Source organism: Dromiciops gliroides, chromosome 6, assembly GCF_019393635.1.
Source record: "Dromiciops gliroides isolate mDroGli1 chromosome 6, mDroGli1.pri, whole genome shotgun sequence".
Lineage (NCBI taxonomy): Eukaryota > Metazoa > Chordata > Mammalia > Microbiotheria > Microbiotheriidae > Dromiciops > Dromiciops gliroides.
The window spans coordinates 258,338,741-258,354,602 of record NC_057866.1 but is presented as its reverse complement, the minus strand read 5'-3'; the positions used below and the strand labels follow the sequence as shown (position 1 = coordinate 258,354,602).

At 41.0% G+C, this 15,862-nt stretch overlaps 1 protein-coding gene across 2 annotated transcripts in view; it reads right to left on the bottom strand.

Moving 5' to 3' along the window:
- COPS4 (COP9 signalosome subunit 4) overlaps nt 1–15,862 on the bottom strand; it is a 34,417-nt gene that overhangs the window by 8,039 nt on the left and 10,516 nt on the right. For both annotated transcript variants that reach the window (XM_043972007.1, XM_043972008.1), the window contains exons 2-7: nt 10,591–10,670; nt 6,513–6,664; nt 5,611–5,714; nt 3,546–3,699; nt 2,040–2,190; nt 979–1,149 (exon numbers count right to left, since the gene is read on the bottom strand). In XM_043972007.1, the coding sequence (XP_043827942.1) occupies nt 979–1,149; nt 2,040–2,190; nt 3,546–3,699; nt 5,611–5,714; nt 6,513–6,664; nt 10,591–10,670 (812 nt within the window). The remainder of the gene's footprint in view (nt 1–978; nt 1,150–2,039; nt 2,191–3,545; nt 3,700–5,610; nt 5,715–6,512; nt 6,665–10,590; nt 10,671–15,862) is intronic.

Here is a 15,862-nt window from a genome sequence, read left to right as displayed (position 1 = left end):
TTTAATTCTAGGGTTTTTTTTAAGAGCACTGATTGGTCTACTGCCTCTGGTCCTTGTTTTCCTGAACTGAAAAGGAAATCAGCAAAAAGTCAAATAGAAGGCCCCAGGTGCTTTACACCAAGTCAATCCAGGAAACTCATGGATTTTAGATTGCCCCAAGAAGGGATGGCTGGCTCCCTAGATTAGACAAAATATGCCAGGAAGTAACAAAGAGTAGCCCACTGTTACATGAGGTCAACTTAAAAACAATGGCTTGTGTTTATAAAAAGAAAGATCTTAACTCTCACAAAAAATTCTGTGACAATATGGATTATTATCTCAATTTTAAAGTTGACAAAACTGAGATAAAAGATGTGCAGTGACTCACCCCAAATCATTATGCTGATCAGTGCCAGAGCTAAAACTGGACTATTGTTCTTTCCCCTAGATCAAACTTGTCTCTTAAAAACATTTTAAGGAGGTCAGGAAAAAGAAAGAATAATGAAGACGAGGGCTAAAATGAAAGAGCAATAATGTAATGCCGGGAAATAACTGGGAATTGGGGCAATGAATTGCATTCTGGTCTTTGCCCCTACCTCACGATGTGATTGGTGCTCAAAATGATAACATTGTACCTTATTTTTCTCCATACGAAACAAGACTGATAATCTTTGTGCTCATACTGATACATGATATTTGGGGATAATTACAATGTTTATTAAGTGCTCTAAGGTATGAGAAGGTAGGCACTTCTCTTGCAAATGGCATCAAAAATCTACTAGCCTGCAATAATTTTCCCTGATAGAATTAACTTTGCACCTAAGACATGCAACACTTTCAACAGTGCAAAAACATATAAATTAAAATGACTACAATTAAAGCTAGTCTATAATTAATATTATGCAATATCTACTAGCCTAGCAATATAAAAAGGCTCACAGGATCAGGACATTTATGAAACCAGATTATCAGTATTACTAGAATGTACAGAATCTATACCATCAGCTGTAGTTGCTTTTTGGTGAGGCATCAACATAGCAGCAAATTCTTGAAGTTGATTTCCTCGGATAATCCTATCGAGATACATTTTCTCTAGGATTCCATAGGCTGCAAGCTGCTGACACCGTTCATCCTTAAAAAGAGTGGCTAGCATTCGCGAGCGCTGTTGTCCTGGAGAAAGGAACAAGAGCATTATCCACATGCTTCTCCAGTAGGTAACTTATTATTTATGTCTTTAAGCAGGAGTAAACTATGTGGAAGTGGGTAATGCATTTCTTAAAAAATGAGACTACATGCAGTGGATAAAGCACTGACTCTGGATTCAGGAGGACCTGAGTTCAAACCTGGCCTCAGACACATGACACTTACTAGCTGTGTGACCCTGGGTAAGTCACTTAACCCTCACTGCCCTGCCCCCCTGTTTCTCCCCCACTCCCAACAAATCAGACTATAGCCTTTACATTAAGTGTCCAGACCAAATGGTTTTAATGTAATTTCTTAAGCAAACACAAACCAAGATTAAGTGCTTCAAAGCAGCACACTTCATCGCCAAATTGAAGCAGGCATGCCTTTTTTGTTTCACTCAATTTTATGTCACTTCATTATGTCACTCCCACAGAGCTGATCTTAACTTAAGCTTCTCAATAAGCCTGTGAGGAATATAGGAATGACCACTTCTTACAGATGAAGAAAGTACATCTGAGAGACAGTTAAGTGACTTGATCCAGCTAGTAAGTGGCAGATCCAGGGCCTTAAACTGGGCTTCTCATTCCTCATTCAGAGCTCTTTACAATACAGCAGGGTACCATACTTAAGTACCAGTGAGGTATGCATGCAGGAGTTATTCACACCAATGTATATTTAAAAATAGGATATTAAAGAAAATAGCAATCACGGACCTCCCTTTGTTAAAATGCTTAAATTTTAACTCCCAAGAACAGTAAGTATCCGTATGTAGATGATTCTATACTACAACATTTAATAATGGCAACCAGTTGAGAGTTATTAAAAAAGAGTCATCATTTGCTGCATGGGATTCAGATACTTAATAATGGGTTTACCTGCTGATGCTAAGATGGTACAGTGCAAAGCATGTTTTAAGGCCTCTAGTCTCTCACTTTCATGGACTATCGTCTTATAGGAGAGCTCATTGTATCTTTGGGCAGCTTCAATGAACTTTCTTCTATAATCAAGAACACGAGCATAGCACACCTGCAGCAGCAAGAGGATGTCTAAATTAGCAAAAATACAAAATACAAAACTGAAGGGTCAGTGGACCTCCTCCACATTCATCCAAAGGGTCCCTGACTTTCGTGTGCCGAGCAGAAGTCTGGGGAAGCTAATTCTCTCCAGTGTCAGAATGAAGTTTCCTCATGCATAAAACGAAATACAAAGGACTCCAAAGGCAACCAACCAACTATTAAAAAGGCCAAGTTCCCAGATGCCAGATTAAGAACCCCTGATCTAGTCCAACCACTGATTAAAGAGAATCCTCTCTACAATATGTCCCACCTCACCCATGCTCTGCCTGAAACAACGCTGTGCACGATGCTGCAGAAAGGAGGGAGGGAGGGAGGGAAGGAAAGAAGGCAGGAAGGGACCCCTACGCTGCTGCCCAGGAGCTTCCGGAGAGCTTCGGAGGCAGCTGACTGGGTCTCCCTCTACAGACTCTCCTCCCCACCTCCTGCAAGGTGCCCTCTTGGGGTCCTCTGGCAAAGATCCTTTGTAAACCCTTCTACACTAGGGGCTTCTTGCACCTGCATGTTGTTCTCATGTACTCATAATCATACTTTACACGTCTCACCCTTTCACTTTGTAGCTCGAGCCCTGACAAGACTGGAAAAGATAATAACAAATACAATTTATACACTAGCCAAAAAAAAACCCCAAAACCCAACATCAGTCTTTGGCTTTTTTACTGCAACCTGAGGCTTGCTGATTCCTAGCTGATTTTTCAAAAAAAGGAATAGATTATGGGGCGGCTAGGTGGCGCCGTGGATAAAGCACCAGCCTTGGATTCAGAAGTACCTGAGTTCAAATCTAGCCTCAGACACTTGACACTTACTAGCTGTATGACCCTAGGCAAGTCACTTAACCCCCATAGCCCCACCAAAAAAAAAAAAAAGAGGGATAGATTTAGCAAGTTAAGAACATGTTCATACGACAAAAGACAATGAATTTAAAAAGAGCTAAAATGGGATTTTTTTGTTTGGGAAGTTTTCCCTGTCCTTTCTTGCCATGGATAATGCAGAAACTTTTAAAAAATAAAATTTAAAAAGCAAGTCCAACAAACTGTTATGTTGTTAAGCTTTAAAAAAAAACCAACATCCTGCTGGATCTTTGTTATAACTGCTCTTTTCTCTAATTTATAGTTTTCTCTAATTTTATAATTTCTCTAATTTTATAATTTTCTCTAATTTATAGTTTAAATTGTTCAACTGTACTTACGCAGCATCTTTCTTTCCACTCTGGAATGGAATTCCATTAAATAATTATCCAAATGTTTATATTATGAGCTGTTTAAGGGGGGAAAGGACAACAAACAGTAAGTGCCCAAGCGGGATCACCTTGTAATGGATCTGCAACTGCTCGTTGGTCGATTCATTCTGGAGCAATGAAGCTCGGTTGATATAAGCCTCTGCCTGGACAGGGTCATCATCCTCCAGATAGAGCCTGGCAATTTTCAGATAGGTCTCCAATTTATAATCCACATTATACTGCCTGCAATTAAGACATTAAAAACACAGAACATTAGCTTTAAAAAACAATGTCCTTCAGCCTTGTGAGTTATCTGATGAATAACACATTTCTATACAATATTTCTACATCATTAGATAGAAGGTATTACTGATCTTGGTAAAAAGTGATCATTGTGGGGGCAGCTAGGTGGCGCAGTGGATAGAGCACTGGCCCTGGATTCAGGAGGACCTGAGTTCAAATCCGGCCTCAGACACTTGACACTAGCTGTGGGATCATGGGCAAGTCACTTAACCCTCATTGCCCCACCAAAAAAAAAAAAAGAAAAGAAAAAAAGAAATCTGACACAGCTGAACTGTGAATTTGGTCATGTGATGGAACATTTTATACCTTTCATCCCCCTTATTGCAATTTGCTTGGTGGGGAAGAGAGAAAGGCTCCACACATGGAAAATATTTCTAGGAGCACTTTCTGTGGAAGTAAGAAACCAGAAATCAAGTGGATATCTATTGATGGGGGAAATCATTAAATCAGTATCATAATTAGTGTAATAGATCACAAAAAGTGATTGCATTGTCAGAAAAGCTAACTATGAAGCATTCAGAGAAATGTGGAAAGGTCCGTGTAAACCGGATGCAGAGCGAGAAGAGTGGAACTAAGAGAACTGCCTACAAAATGACTACAATAATGCAAAGGAAAAGAGTATAAAATAAAACCAGAATCCAGATCAATGCACTGACCAACTGTGACTCATGAAGAGACAGTGCTACCCTACTCTAGACAGAGAGGTGTATGCTGTCAGGTACCATCACTACATCGGTTTTGCTTAATGATCCTTCTTCATGTATGGGGGGGGGGGGGGCAATTGGGGTTAAGTGACTTGCCCAGGGTCACACAGCTAGTAAGTGTTAAGTGTCTGAGGCCATATTTGGACTCAGGTCCTCCTGAATCCAGGGCCAGTGCTCTATCCATTGTGCCACCTAGCTGCCCCTAATGATCCTCCTTTGTTATAATAAAGGTCTCTCTGGGGGGAGGAAGCGATCGAAAATTATGATATAAAAAAAAAGATCCATAATGTTTTAAAAATAGGGTTTTTTGAGCCAAAGTACTTCATGTATTAAAGACTTACAAATTGGGTAAAAAACATAATGGTTGCTGCACTTATCAAGGGAGTTTTCTTACCAGTAAGAAATAATAATAAATCACCAATCAAGTAACAATAATAGGAAAAAAACCCTAGATTTAAAGTAATAGTTATTCAATAACAACACTGTAAGGAAAAAAACAACTCGGACTGACTTAGGAAGAACTCTGATCAATGCAATAACCAGCAACAATTCCAGAAGACTGATGCTTATACATGCTATCTACTTTCTGATAGACTAGTAAAATCAGAGTACAGAACAGCCTGCCTTCCTTCCTGTCTGTCTGTCTATACAACAGAAAGGTTTTCAGATGTGGCCGATGGAGAGATTTCTTTTACAAAGGTTTTTGTTTTTCTTTCATTCAATTATTTTTGTTTTGTTTTGTTGGGGGAAACTGAGGGTAGCAACAGGGTCACCATAATGAAAAAAAAAAGAAAAAGAAAAAAGAAAAGTCATTTAAGTGGTTCTTAAAATGCACAGAAGAGAAGAAAGGTCAGCAGTAAATACAGACAAGCAGGGCAGCTCCGAAAATTACATCTCAGATTTGACATATGCTTGAGGGGAGAAGCAAAGCTGCCCATGGTGTATAAATTCAAGGGCACTCACACCATCGATCATCTTTTTCTATTCTGTTTTATATAGAGCAATCTTCTTATTTGTGTTTAAGTTCAGAATTTTAAAAATAAAATTAAAAACAAATAGCTCATCATCTTAAACAACCATGACCAATTAGCATTTAAGTACTAATAGAATTAGAAAGGAAAAAAGCATCTTCTACTATTTACTATACTTTTGTCCTGTTTCCAAGGGAATTCCCACCAACACTTGTGCTGCATTTCTCCAGTCTTCTTCTTTCTCATATATTGATGCAAGATGCTGCCTTATTGAAGCAACCTTCACAATAATGACAAAAAAAAACCTGTTAAGTTTATCCAATTTCAAACGATACATCAAATTATTTTAATTTCTCCAGAGCAAACAAGTTCAAGTACTGGTGACATAAAGTCCTCAAGTAGTCAAAGTTAGCGTAAAACACCATATTTTTCAGTGAGATTTTTATTTAAGAAAAATTAAAACTTCAAACTGATCTAAGTGATGTGGTATGCATTTGTAGTAATATTCTTTACAGAGAAATAACGATACATTAATAATTCCCTTTTAGACATTACTACATTCATACAACTAGCACTATCTATCCTGTGTGCCCAATTAGCATTGTTACTGATTGTTTTATTATTTTTTTCAAAAGCTCTATTCATTCCAAATATATTACTTCCCTCCTCCACAAGTATTCCTTTGTAACAAAGATGAAAAGATAAAGAACACTGGGCAAGAGGAGTCAACGTCTCACCCAAATCTCAGAGTCTGGGCAACATTTCATAGCCACAGGTGCCAACTTTTTCTGAGAAAAGAAAGGTGTATTTTCTTAGTTCTAAACTTTTCCGCACAAGCTTGGGTGGCATGACTGATTATTTCTGATAGCAGTTTAAGAACAAATTCCCCAAATCAGTGATTCTCACACTTTCTGGAGTTGTGGCATCCTGCCATTTGACAGTCTCTTTCACATGAAATTTATTTTTCAATCTTTCATGACCCCCACCCTTAGAAAACCCTCTAAAAACTGACAGAGAATCCAGGTTTGGAATCACTGCTCCAGCCTTGATAAGCAGGATCTGGTTCCTTGCTCTTTACCTGCTCCTCAAATGAAATGACTCTGGGCTGGATCTTTTCCAAGGTGAAATGGTAGATTTCTTTGGCCGTGCTGTCAGGCAGGTTAGGCAGGTGTGTGCAGAAATCAGTCAGCAACTGCCGAGAGATCACTAGACTGACATTCTCATTGACCACTTGGTTTGAAAACACGAGACAAAGAAATATGAGTCATTTACATACTTTAAAAATATTTCACAAGACAAAAATTCTTCATTTACTCAATTCTTTTTTTTTTTTTTATTGAGGCAATTGGGGTTAAGTGACTTGCCCAGGGTCACACAGCTAGTAAGTGTTAAGTGTCTGAGGCCGGATTTGAACTCAGGTACTCCTGACTCCAGGGCCAGTGCTCTATCCACTGCACCACCTAGCTGCCCCCATTTACTCAATTCTTACATAAGGAACACCTTATGTTTGTTGAACTGAATTGACTCATCTGACAAAACCACTAACATTTTTGGTCTGATGGCAAAGTATATGAAAAAACATCAGCTGTACCCAACAGATATAATCATTTGATTGTTTAAAAAATAATATTCAAAGATAACTTTCATAAATAGTTGAGAATTGTGCTTTCTTTCCCCTACCTACACTTGCTTGTTTTAAAATTTTATAAACATAATGCCTTAATAGTTATGAATCCAATGGTAAAAAAGCAAAATTTAACAGCCTCCCATGATGAAATTAATCAAGCACTGCTAAAGTCGATTCATTTCTATGCTATAAACAAACTGCTTTTACATACATGATTAAAGATTACATTTTTAAAGCAAAGAGCTGATAGGTATCTTTTGTTCATTAGTTGATAACATTCAGTGGAATGGCTTATGACCAATGATGTGAGTGCCAAAGCTGCAGTAAGGGGCAAACGGCATTCCTGGCTCCCTCACTTTGGGAGGGATGGATGAAGCAGACACTCCTGGGGAGCGAGGAACAGAGACTGCAGATTCCACAAGGCCAGGGTAAGAAGGGCTGCCCGAGTCTCCCTCCCCGTCTCACCCCACCCCGGCGGAAGAGAGTCACAAAGACGCCTCATACTGAAATGGACACTAACACAACTGCTAAACGATAGTCAGCTATGTCTTCCCACTTGGCATTTGAGAAGCCAAAGAGTCGTATATGCTTTGTAACACAGAGATACTTTGGAGGAATCATATTGGAGAAGGGAGGAATCTTGGGGATCTACAGAAGAGAAAATGTCCCCACTTTCCTCCGAAAGACTCGCCTGAGGTCACAGGGACACTAATAAAACTGAGGCTGAGGTGAGGTAGACTCAAATCTTAGGGACTGACAAGACTGTCACGCCCAGAAGAGAACCTTTGTTTGACCCTCTCATTTTACAGAGGGTTTGGAGAGAGACCCAAGTTCATGTCACTGCAGAGACTAAAATCTAGCTTTGCTCTCTCTGGCCACCCTTGGAGGACTGGGGGACCAGCTCTCCTGGCGCAGTCGCCCTGGTGTCAAAACTCAGGACAAGCAGCCGAGCACAAAGGAGAGGTCTCCGTCCTTCCAGGGGCTCCAAGCTCACCACCACCCAGAAAAGCTGAAGCAGATGGGGAAGATAAAGTTCTCCCGACTCTGCTGCAAGGGGAAGGAAGGTAGAGGCAGGGCCGGGTGGGGCTTAGCCTATCAGGAAAGACAGCTTAGAGCACCTCCAAGGCCTGGGGGGACACTGGGAGGAGCCCATTTCTGGCCTTTGTCCATAAAATGAATAACCTGAGACCGAGTGTGGCTTCCAATTGTGCACCCTTTCCACTGCACCACACTGCCTCCCCATTTTCCATCTGGCTAAAGCCAAACTCCTTGAGAAAGAACAGATGTAAACTGAGGTACCCAAGAGCTTTTTGTTTTCCCTGCCCTTGAATTTAGGGAGCAACTTGTTTGGGGATGATTTCCTTTTGCAAAAATCTGGAAGATGGGAAGCCAGCAGAGGCACCCTGAATGGGTCACCTCTCGGCCCATCCTGCTTAGCCCCAAAGGGGCTTCGGGTATAGGGCTATCTAGTCTTGGGAGACGGCCTGCAGGACAGCCCTGAGGAGTCACTTGGCTTTACAAGCCGAGGCCAGGGCTCCCTCTTCAGCCCTAGACCCAGAGACAGCCTGGACCCTGGCAGCTCTGTCCCTGCCCAGAAAACCTCCTGCTGGTCACCAATGCTCTGCCCTCCGTCAGCCTCAGCGGAACAGGGGCTCTTCAAGCACCCCACGTGCAGAGTGTAAAGGCCCCAGTCACCAGCCCTAGCTTATAGAATACTAGCAGCTCTTCCAATAAATGCCTCAGTCATTCCTTTTCTAGACCTAAGGCCCGAGCTTTAGAATACTCCTGGAAAAAGTCACAAAGTGGCATGCCATGAATCCATGTGTGACTCCCAGCCTCAGACTCGGCTGCTGCCATTCTCTAGCCCAAGCCTCACAGCAAGTGTTCCAAATGTCCTCGGTCGTGAAACACCCCTGTCTCTTTCTGAGGACCCGGCCTCCTACCTGCCTGAGAAAACTGATGCCACCTTTTACGAGTTCCCTGATCTCCCCTATTCCTCAAAATCCTCCTTCCCCAGGCTAAGTTGGCCGCTGCCAAAAGTGAGACCAGAACCCAAGCCTTGGCTGGTGATCCATGACATTCTAGGGCCCACTCCAGCCGACTTCGCTTCCCTTCCCAACAAGTGACTGCTGGGGCAGCTAGGTGGCGCAGTGGATAAGCACCGGCCCTGGAGTCAGGAGTACCTGAGTTCAAATCCGGCCTCAGACACTTAACACTTACTAGCTGTGTGACCCTGGGCAAGTCACTTAACCCCAATTGCCTGACCTAAAAAAAAACCAAAAAACAAAAAACAAGCGACTGCCACCTTGTCAGCATCACCACTACCCACGATCCCACCCCCATACCAGTCCTAGAACCCAATTTTAATCAAAATGAGGAAGCTGGGTGGCTAAAGCACTGAGACTCGAGTCAGGAGCACTGGAGAAGGTTCTGGCCTCACACGCCACCTAACCTGGTTCTGCCTCAGTTTCCTCACCTGTCAAATGGGGATAATCATAGCACTACCTCCCAGGGTTGTCATGATGATCAAATGAGATGATATTTAACGACTACTACTATTAATAATAATAATAATAATAATTCAGCTCTATCACTAATGCCAGAAAGGGTATATTAAATTCCTCCCCCCATGGCCCCACCAGCCATCCTAAAACTTAAAGAACCACAACTGTTCCCCCAGCTCTCCCTAGAACTTAAGATCCTGGAGGGCAGGAGCAGGAGGAAAGTGTGTATTCCAATCCCAGCATATAGCTCGGGGCTGTATCCCCAGGAAGTGTTTAGTAAATACGTTTGTCCTCATTCATGAATTCCTTGGAGGCTCAGCTCACATGTTAAAATCTCCACCAAACACTTCCCAGTCCCCAACAAGGGTAGAAGCTCTCTCCCTCAAATCCCCGGGGTTATTGGCATGGGAGTGAGCCACATCCTCCCAGCAGGGACTGCTTCCCGGCTTTTTATATTATCCTAAGTGCCCAGTGGTCTCCGGGCCACAGCAGAGGCTGAATTCAATTATAAACGATTGAGCAAATTTCATCACAAATGAGATGTTTAAAATCGGAATGAGGGGCAGCTAGGTGGCGCAGTGGATAGAGCACCGGGCCTGGAGTCAGGAGTACCTGAGTTCAAATCTGGCCTCAGACACTTAACACTTACTAGCTGTGTGACCCTTGGCAAGTCACTTAACCCCAATTGCCTCACTTTAAAAAAATAAAATAAAATAAAATATAATCGGAATGACACCTGAATCAGGCATACTGCAAAATACATCTCAGAATTCAAAAATAACTGATTTAAATGAATTACTATAAACACCACTAAATTAAAGACTGCAGTCTTTCCTTAAGTTTCAAGACATGTTTCAAAATAAATCACCTGGCACATGCAGTTTAAAAATCTCCATACAGAATTTTTTTTTTAAATACATGGGGGCACCAAGACGGATAAAGATTAGCTTCACCACAAAAGTGTTCTTACTTTCAAAGCTCAAGAATGCACAGGAAACCAAGTATTAAATCGCAGTTCCACTTACTTGCTTCCACAAAGGCTTTTAAAGCCTCAAGCTGTTCTGCCCCAGGCAACTGAATGGCTTTTTCCAATATCTGCCGATACCTAGCAAGACAAAATGAAAATGACTCTGACAGATGCTCAGTGGACTAACTTCCTCTTTACAATGGCCTTAATTAACTGACCTCCAGGTAGTGGGATAAGGTAAAGGACAGGAGACTTTTACCTGAGGCAAATGCCAATTCTGCTATTAATTAGCAGCACAACCTTGACTTTCTTCTTCTCTGGGTGTCTATAAAAACAGGCAGGTGGGGGGCAGCTAGGTGGCACAGTGGAGGACCTGAGTTCAAATCCGGCCTCAGACATTTAACACTAGCTGTGTGACCCTGGGCAAGTCACTTAACCCCAATTGCCCCACAAAAAAACAAAACAAAACAAAACAAAACAGGCAGGTGTCTGAATGCAGATGGAAGCACACTGTTTTCACTTTTTGTTGGTTTTTGTTTCTCGTGGCCTTTCCCTTTTGTTCTGTTTCTTCTTTCACAACATGACTAATGTGGAAATATGTTTTATACGATTACAAATGTGAACCTATATTAGGGGAAGGGAGAAAATTCGGGGCTCAAATCTTATAAAAAAATGAACGTTTCAAAAAAAATGTACGTTGAAAATTATCTTTACAAGAAATGGAAAAAAATATTATTTACTAAACACACACACACACACACACACACACGTATCAAACTCCCAGATAGGCAACTGCCCTCCTGATATGGCCAGCCAGATTAAAATGTAATTGTAACAAAATAAATCAAAATATAATACAACAAAGATAATGTTAATTTGTAGTTTTCTAAATCAATATGCAGCTAGTCAGGGCTCAGTTCCTACATGAGTATGACACCACTGGATTCTCCTATGATCCTATATCACAGAAGATATTTAGTCTATAAGTTTCCATTATTTCTAAACATAAATGTGGTTGTATTTAATCTAATTTAAAACTATATTTTATCTTCCTTAGACATACATCTCTGAAAATTTCTCAACAGATTAGATGAAAAAACAAGACTTTTTGAAATTCTAAAACACAGTGAAGATAGGGAAATGCACATAACTCTTTATTACCCAACAAATCCTAACTTCATACCCAAATGAATCCATAGCCACTAACTTTGGGGGGCGGGGGGGGGGGGGCCCAATGAGAGTTAAGTGACTTGCTAGTAAATGTCAAGTGTCTGAGGCTGGATTTGAACTCAGGTCCTCTTGAATCCAGGACCGGTCCTTTATCCACTGTGCCACCGAGCTGCCCTGCCACTAACTTTTTACTTCATTACTAACAAGGATCTGTGATTTCATCAATATAGGATATTCACTCCACTGATGCAGATTATAAATCCCCTCCGTGACCTGTTATGACTAAGACAAATTCATCACCTAGGATCCGACCTTCTAATAGTAAGCCTCTCTGAATTTTAGCTAGGTTGGTCCTCATAAAAGTTTGTCACAAAGTTCATATCTGAAACCTTTAAAGCTTAAGGAAATCTGCCAAAATTTGCTGTCTGCTGATGTAACCTTCAAGAACCACAGTCATGTGGAACTCTCTAGAGATGACTAAATGGAATCAAAAGGAGACTATATAATCTCAACAAAAATTAACTGTACTTATAAAAACCTCATGAAAGAATTTAGAAAAGCAGAACTAAACATATCCTTTGTTGCCTAATTATATGTTTTAAGAGAAACAGATGGATAATTGAAAAAAAGAAAAATGGAATAAACAGAGGAAGGGAGAGAAGGAGAAAGGAGAAAGGAAGAAAGCAAAGAAGAAAGGAAGTAAGGCTTTATTAATGTGTCAGGCACTGTGCTAAATACTTTACAAATATCTCAATTTGATCCTCCCAACTTGGAATGTTGGTGTGATTATAAAATACTCTGGTTAAAAGAATAAGAAGTAATGATTTTAAATAAAGCAATCTACAAAAAAAGGAGAAAAAAATGGAAGAAACCATGAGGATTTAATGGGGGGGAGGGGGAACCACACCAAATGGATTTATTTACAGGTGGATTCTAATAAAACAATTAAAGAACGACTAATTGTAATTTGTCAAAAACTGTATTCGAAAATACAGTACTCCCCCATAAGACAAAAATCATCCTAAATAAGCAAAGCAGGGAGAAATACCAGAGAAAGAAAACTACAGATCATCGATAAGTCTGATGGGGGCAGCTACGTGGCACAGTGGATAGAGCACTGGCCCTGAAGTCAGGAGGACCTGAGTTCAAATCTGGTCTCAGACACTTGACACTTACTAGCTGTGTGACCTTGGGCAAGTCACTTAACCCCAACTGCCTCACCCCAAAAAATAATAATCATAATAATATCAATAAGTCTGATGAGGGGCAGCTAGGTGGCGCAGTGGATAAGCATCGGCCCTGGAGTCAGGAGTACCTGAGTTCAAATCTGACCTCAGACTCTTAACACTTACTAGCTGTGTGACCCTGGGCAAGTCACTTAACCCCAATTGCCTGACTAAAATAAATAAATAAATAAATGAATCTGATGAATATCAATGCAAAAATGTTGGATAAAATATTAACAATGAGGCTACAGCGACATACAATGACAGTAGAGTAAGCAACATATGAAGACAATACAACATATAATGACAAATAATTGTATTTATACCAGGAATGCAAGGTTGGTTCAATATTAGAAAAACAATTAATGTAATGGATCATATGAATAACAAAGCAAGTTAAAAAATCATGATTCTATCAATGGATGCAGAAAACACGTCTGAAAAAATATAACACCAATGTACTGGTTTTTTTAAAAATTGAAACCCCAAGAACAAATGGATATTTCCTTAATATGGGCAAAAATATCTCTTAAGAATTTAACTTCACCTGTGACAGGGAAATGTTAAAAGGCTTCCCAATTAGAGCAAGGATAAAACAGGGATGTTCACTGTGAACACTATTATTTTATAGTTATAGAAACATTAAGCTATATAGCATTAAGGCAAGAAAAAAAATTAAGGGATCAACATTGAGGAAGGATGGACTTATTAATGTGCCAGGCACCGTACTAAGTGCTTTACAAATATTCTCTCATTTGATCCTTACAAGAACCTGGGATATTGATGTGATTATTATCTCCATTTTACAGTTAAGGAAACAGGCAGGCAGAAAGGTTAACTGATTTGCACAGGGTCACACAGCTAGTTTATGACCGAGGCTGGATTTAAACTCAGGTCTTCCTGACTTCAAGCCCAGTATTCTTATCCACCAAATAGCTGCCTCTGAAGAAACAAATTTATCTCTTTCAGGTGACATAATGCTTTACTTAAAGAACCTAAGAGATTCAACTATAAATGAAAAAACAAACAAACAACCCACCAACAAATTTAGTAAAATAGCAGGAAATAAAACCATAAAAATGATAAGCTTTTCTGAATATTATCAACAAAACCCATCAGATAAAGAAAAAAAGTGTTTTCAAACATTCAACAATAGGCATACAGTTTTCAAAAGTCCTCTCTATAAAAAAAAGAACTGTTATAAATATATGACCCTAGGGAATTATCAAAGAGACTAAAGTGAGACAACAGCTTCAGTAGAGTTACCAATTAGGAGAGTAGGTCCCAGGGTAGACATTTCTCCAGGAGGATAGGGTGCTGAGGAAGTAGAAAAATCCAGACAGTGAGTCAAGCCAGAAGTGAGGAAAACGACTCTGGAAGCTATGAGAATTCTGATCAAAGTAATAAACGAAGTTGTGGTGATACTTCTCACCTCTTGAAAGAGCTTTGATGGTCAAGAAATAAAGAATTATACTATTTGCAATATGGCCAATATATGGATTTATTTTGCTTGACAATGTTTAATTGTTCCAAAGGAGGTTAAAAAAAATTTTTTGGAGGGTTGGAGTTTGGAAGAGAGAGGCTAATGAGAATACCCATCCCCCCCAAATTAGAGTATCAAAGAAACAAAAAAATCAATGTTCAGAAGAGACAACAGAGGTTCAAGAGGGAAACAGAAAAGAAGGGTTTTGGAAGTAACAGACTGAATTTATTAAATCCTTTTTTTTGTTTGTTTTATTTTATTAGTGAGGCAATTGGGGTTAAGTGACTTGCCCAGGGTCACACAGCTAGTAAGTATTAAGTTTCTGAGGCCAGATTTGAACTCAGGTCCTCCTGACTCCAGGGCCGGTGCTCTATCCACTGCGCCACCTAGCTGCCCCAGGCCTGATCTTTAGGGAAATCACTTTTCTGGCTGAACCAAGAATGGGTTGAAGAGGGAGAGACTTGTGGCGGGCAGAGCCAGCAGCAGGCTGCTGTAACAATACTGAGGCCTGCACTAGAGTGGGAGGCAGCAAGTCACATAGGTGAGATGGACGGGCCTTGGCAACTTATTAGATGGGGGGAGACAGTGAGGAGACAAGGGGACCTAGGCCGTGAGCCTCAGGGATCAGCAGGATGGTGATACCCACACCTAGGGAAATATTATATAACAGGGACGTCAGGAGGGGGAGGCTTCAGAGGAAAGCTGGCGAGTTCAGTTCAGTTTCCAATGTGCTGAGCTGAACATATCAAGTGGACATCCCTTTAAAATGTCAGAAAGGCAGAGAGAGATGAGAGTCTGGAGATCAGCAGAGAAGTTAGGGCCAGAAAGGTGGATCTGAGAATCAGCAGCACAGAGATGGTCATTAAATCCATGGGAAGCAACGAGGTCAGAGAAGAGGACTCAGGACAAAGCCCTGTGGGACTCCAATAGTGGGAGTGGGATAGATGAAGACCCGCCGAGGGAGTCTGAGAAGGACTGGCCAGATAGATGAGAAGAGAACCAGGAGACAGTGGTGTCCCAAAAAGGTGTCCCCAGGAAGAAGACAGTGTCAAGAAGAGGGTAAGCAATAATGTCAGAGGCTGCAGAAAGGTCAAGAAGAATGAGGACTGAGAAAAGGCCATTGGATTTGGCCGCTAAGATCATGACTAAGAGCAGTTTCAGTGAAATGAGGAGGGTGGAGGACAAACTGTAAGGGGGCAAGAAGAGGAGAAAAACTAGAGCCACTGATTGTCCATGGCCTTTGTGAGGAGGGAGCTTAGCTACAAAGGGCAGGAGAGGTGTGGCATGGCAGTGCGGATGGGAAGAACAAGTGAGGGTTTTTTGAGGATGGGGAAGACAGTAGGGAAGGATGCAGAAAGAGCACGGATGACTAAGGGGCCGATCTGCTGGAGGAGACGGGATGGAACGGGATCGCTTGTGCAGGTAAAAGGGCTGCTCTGGGAAGGAGGAGG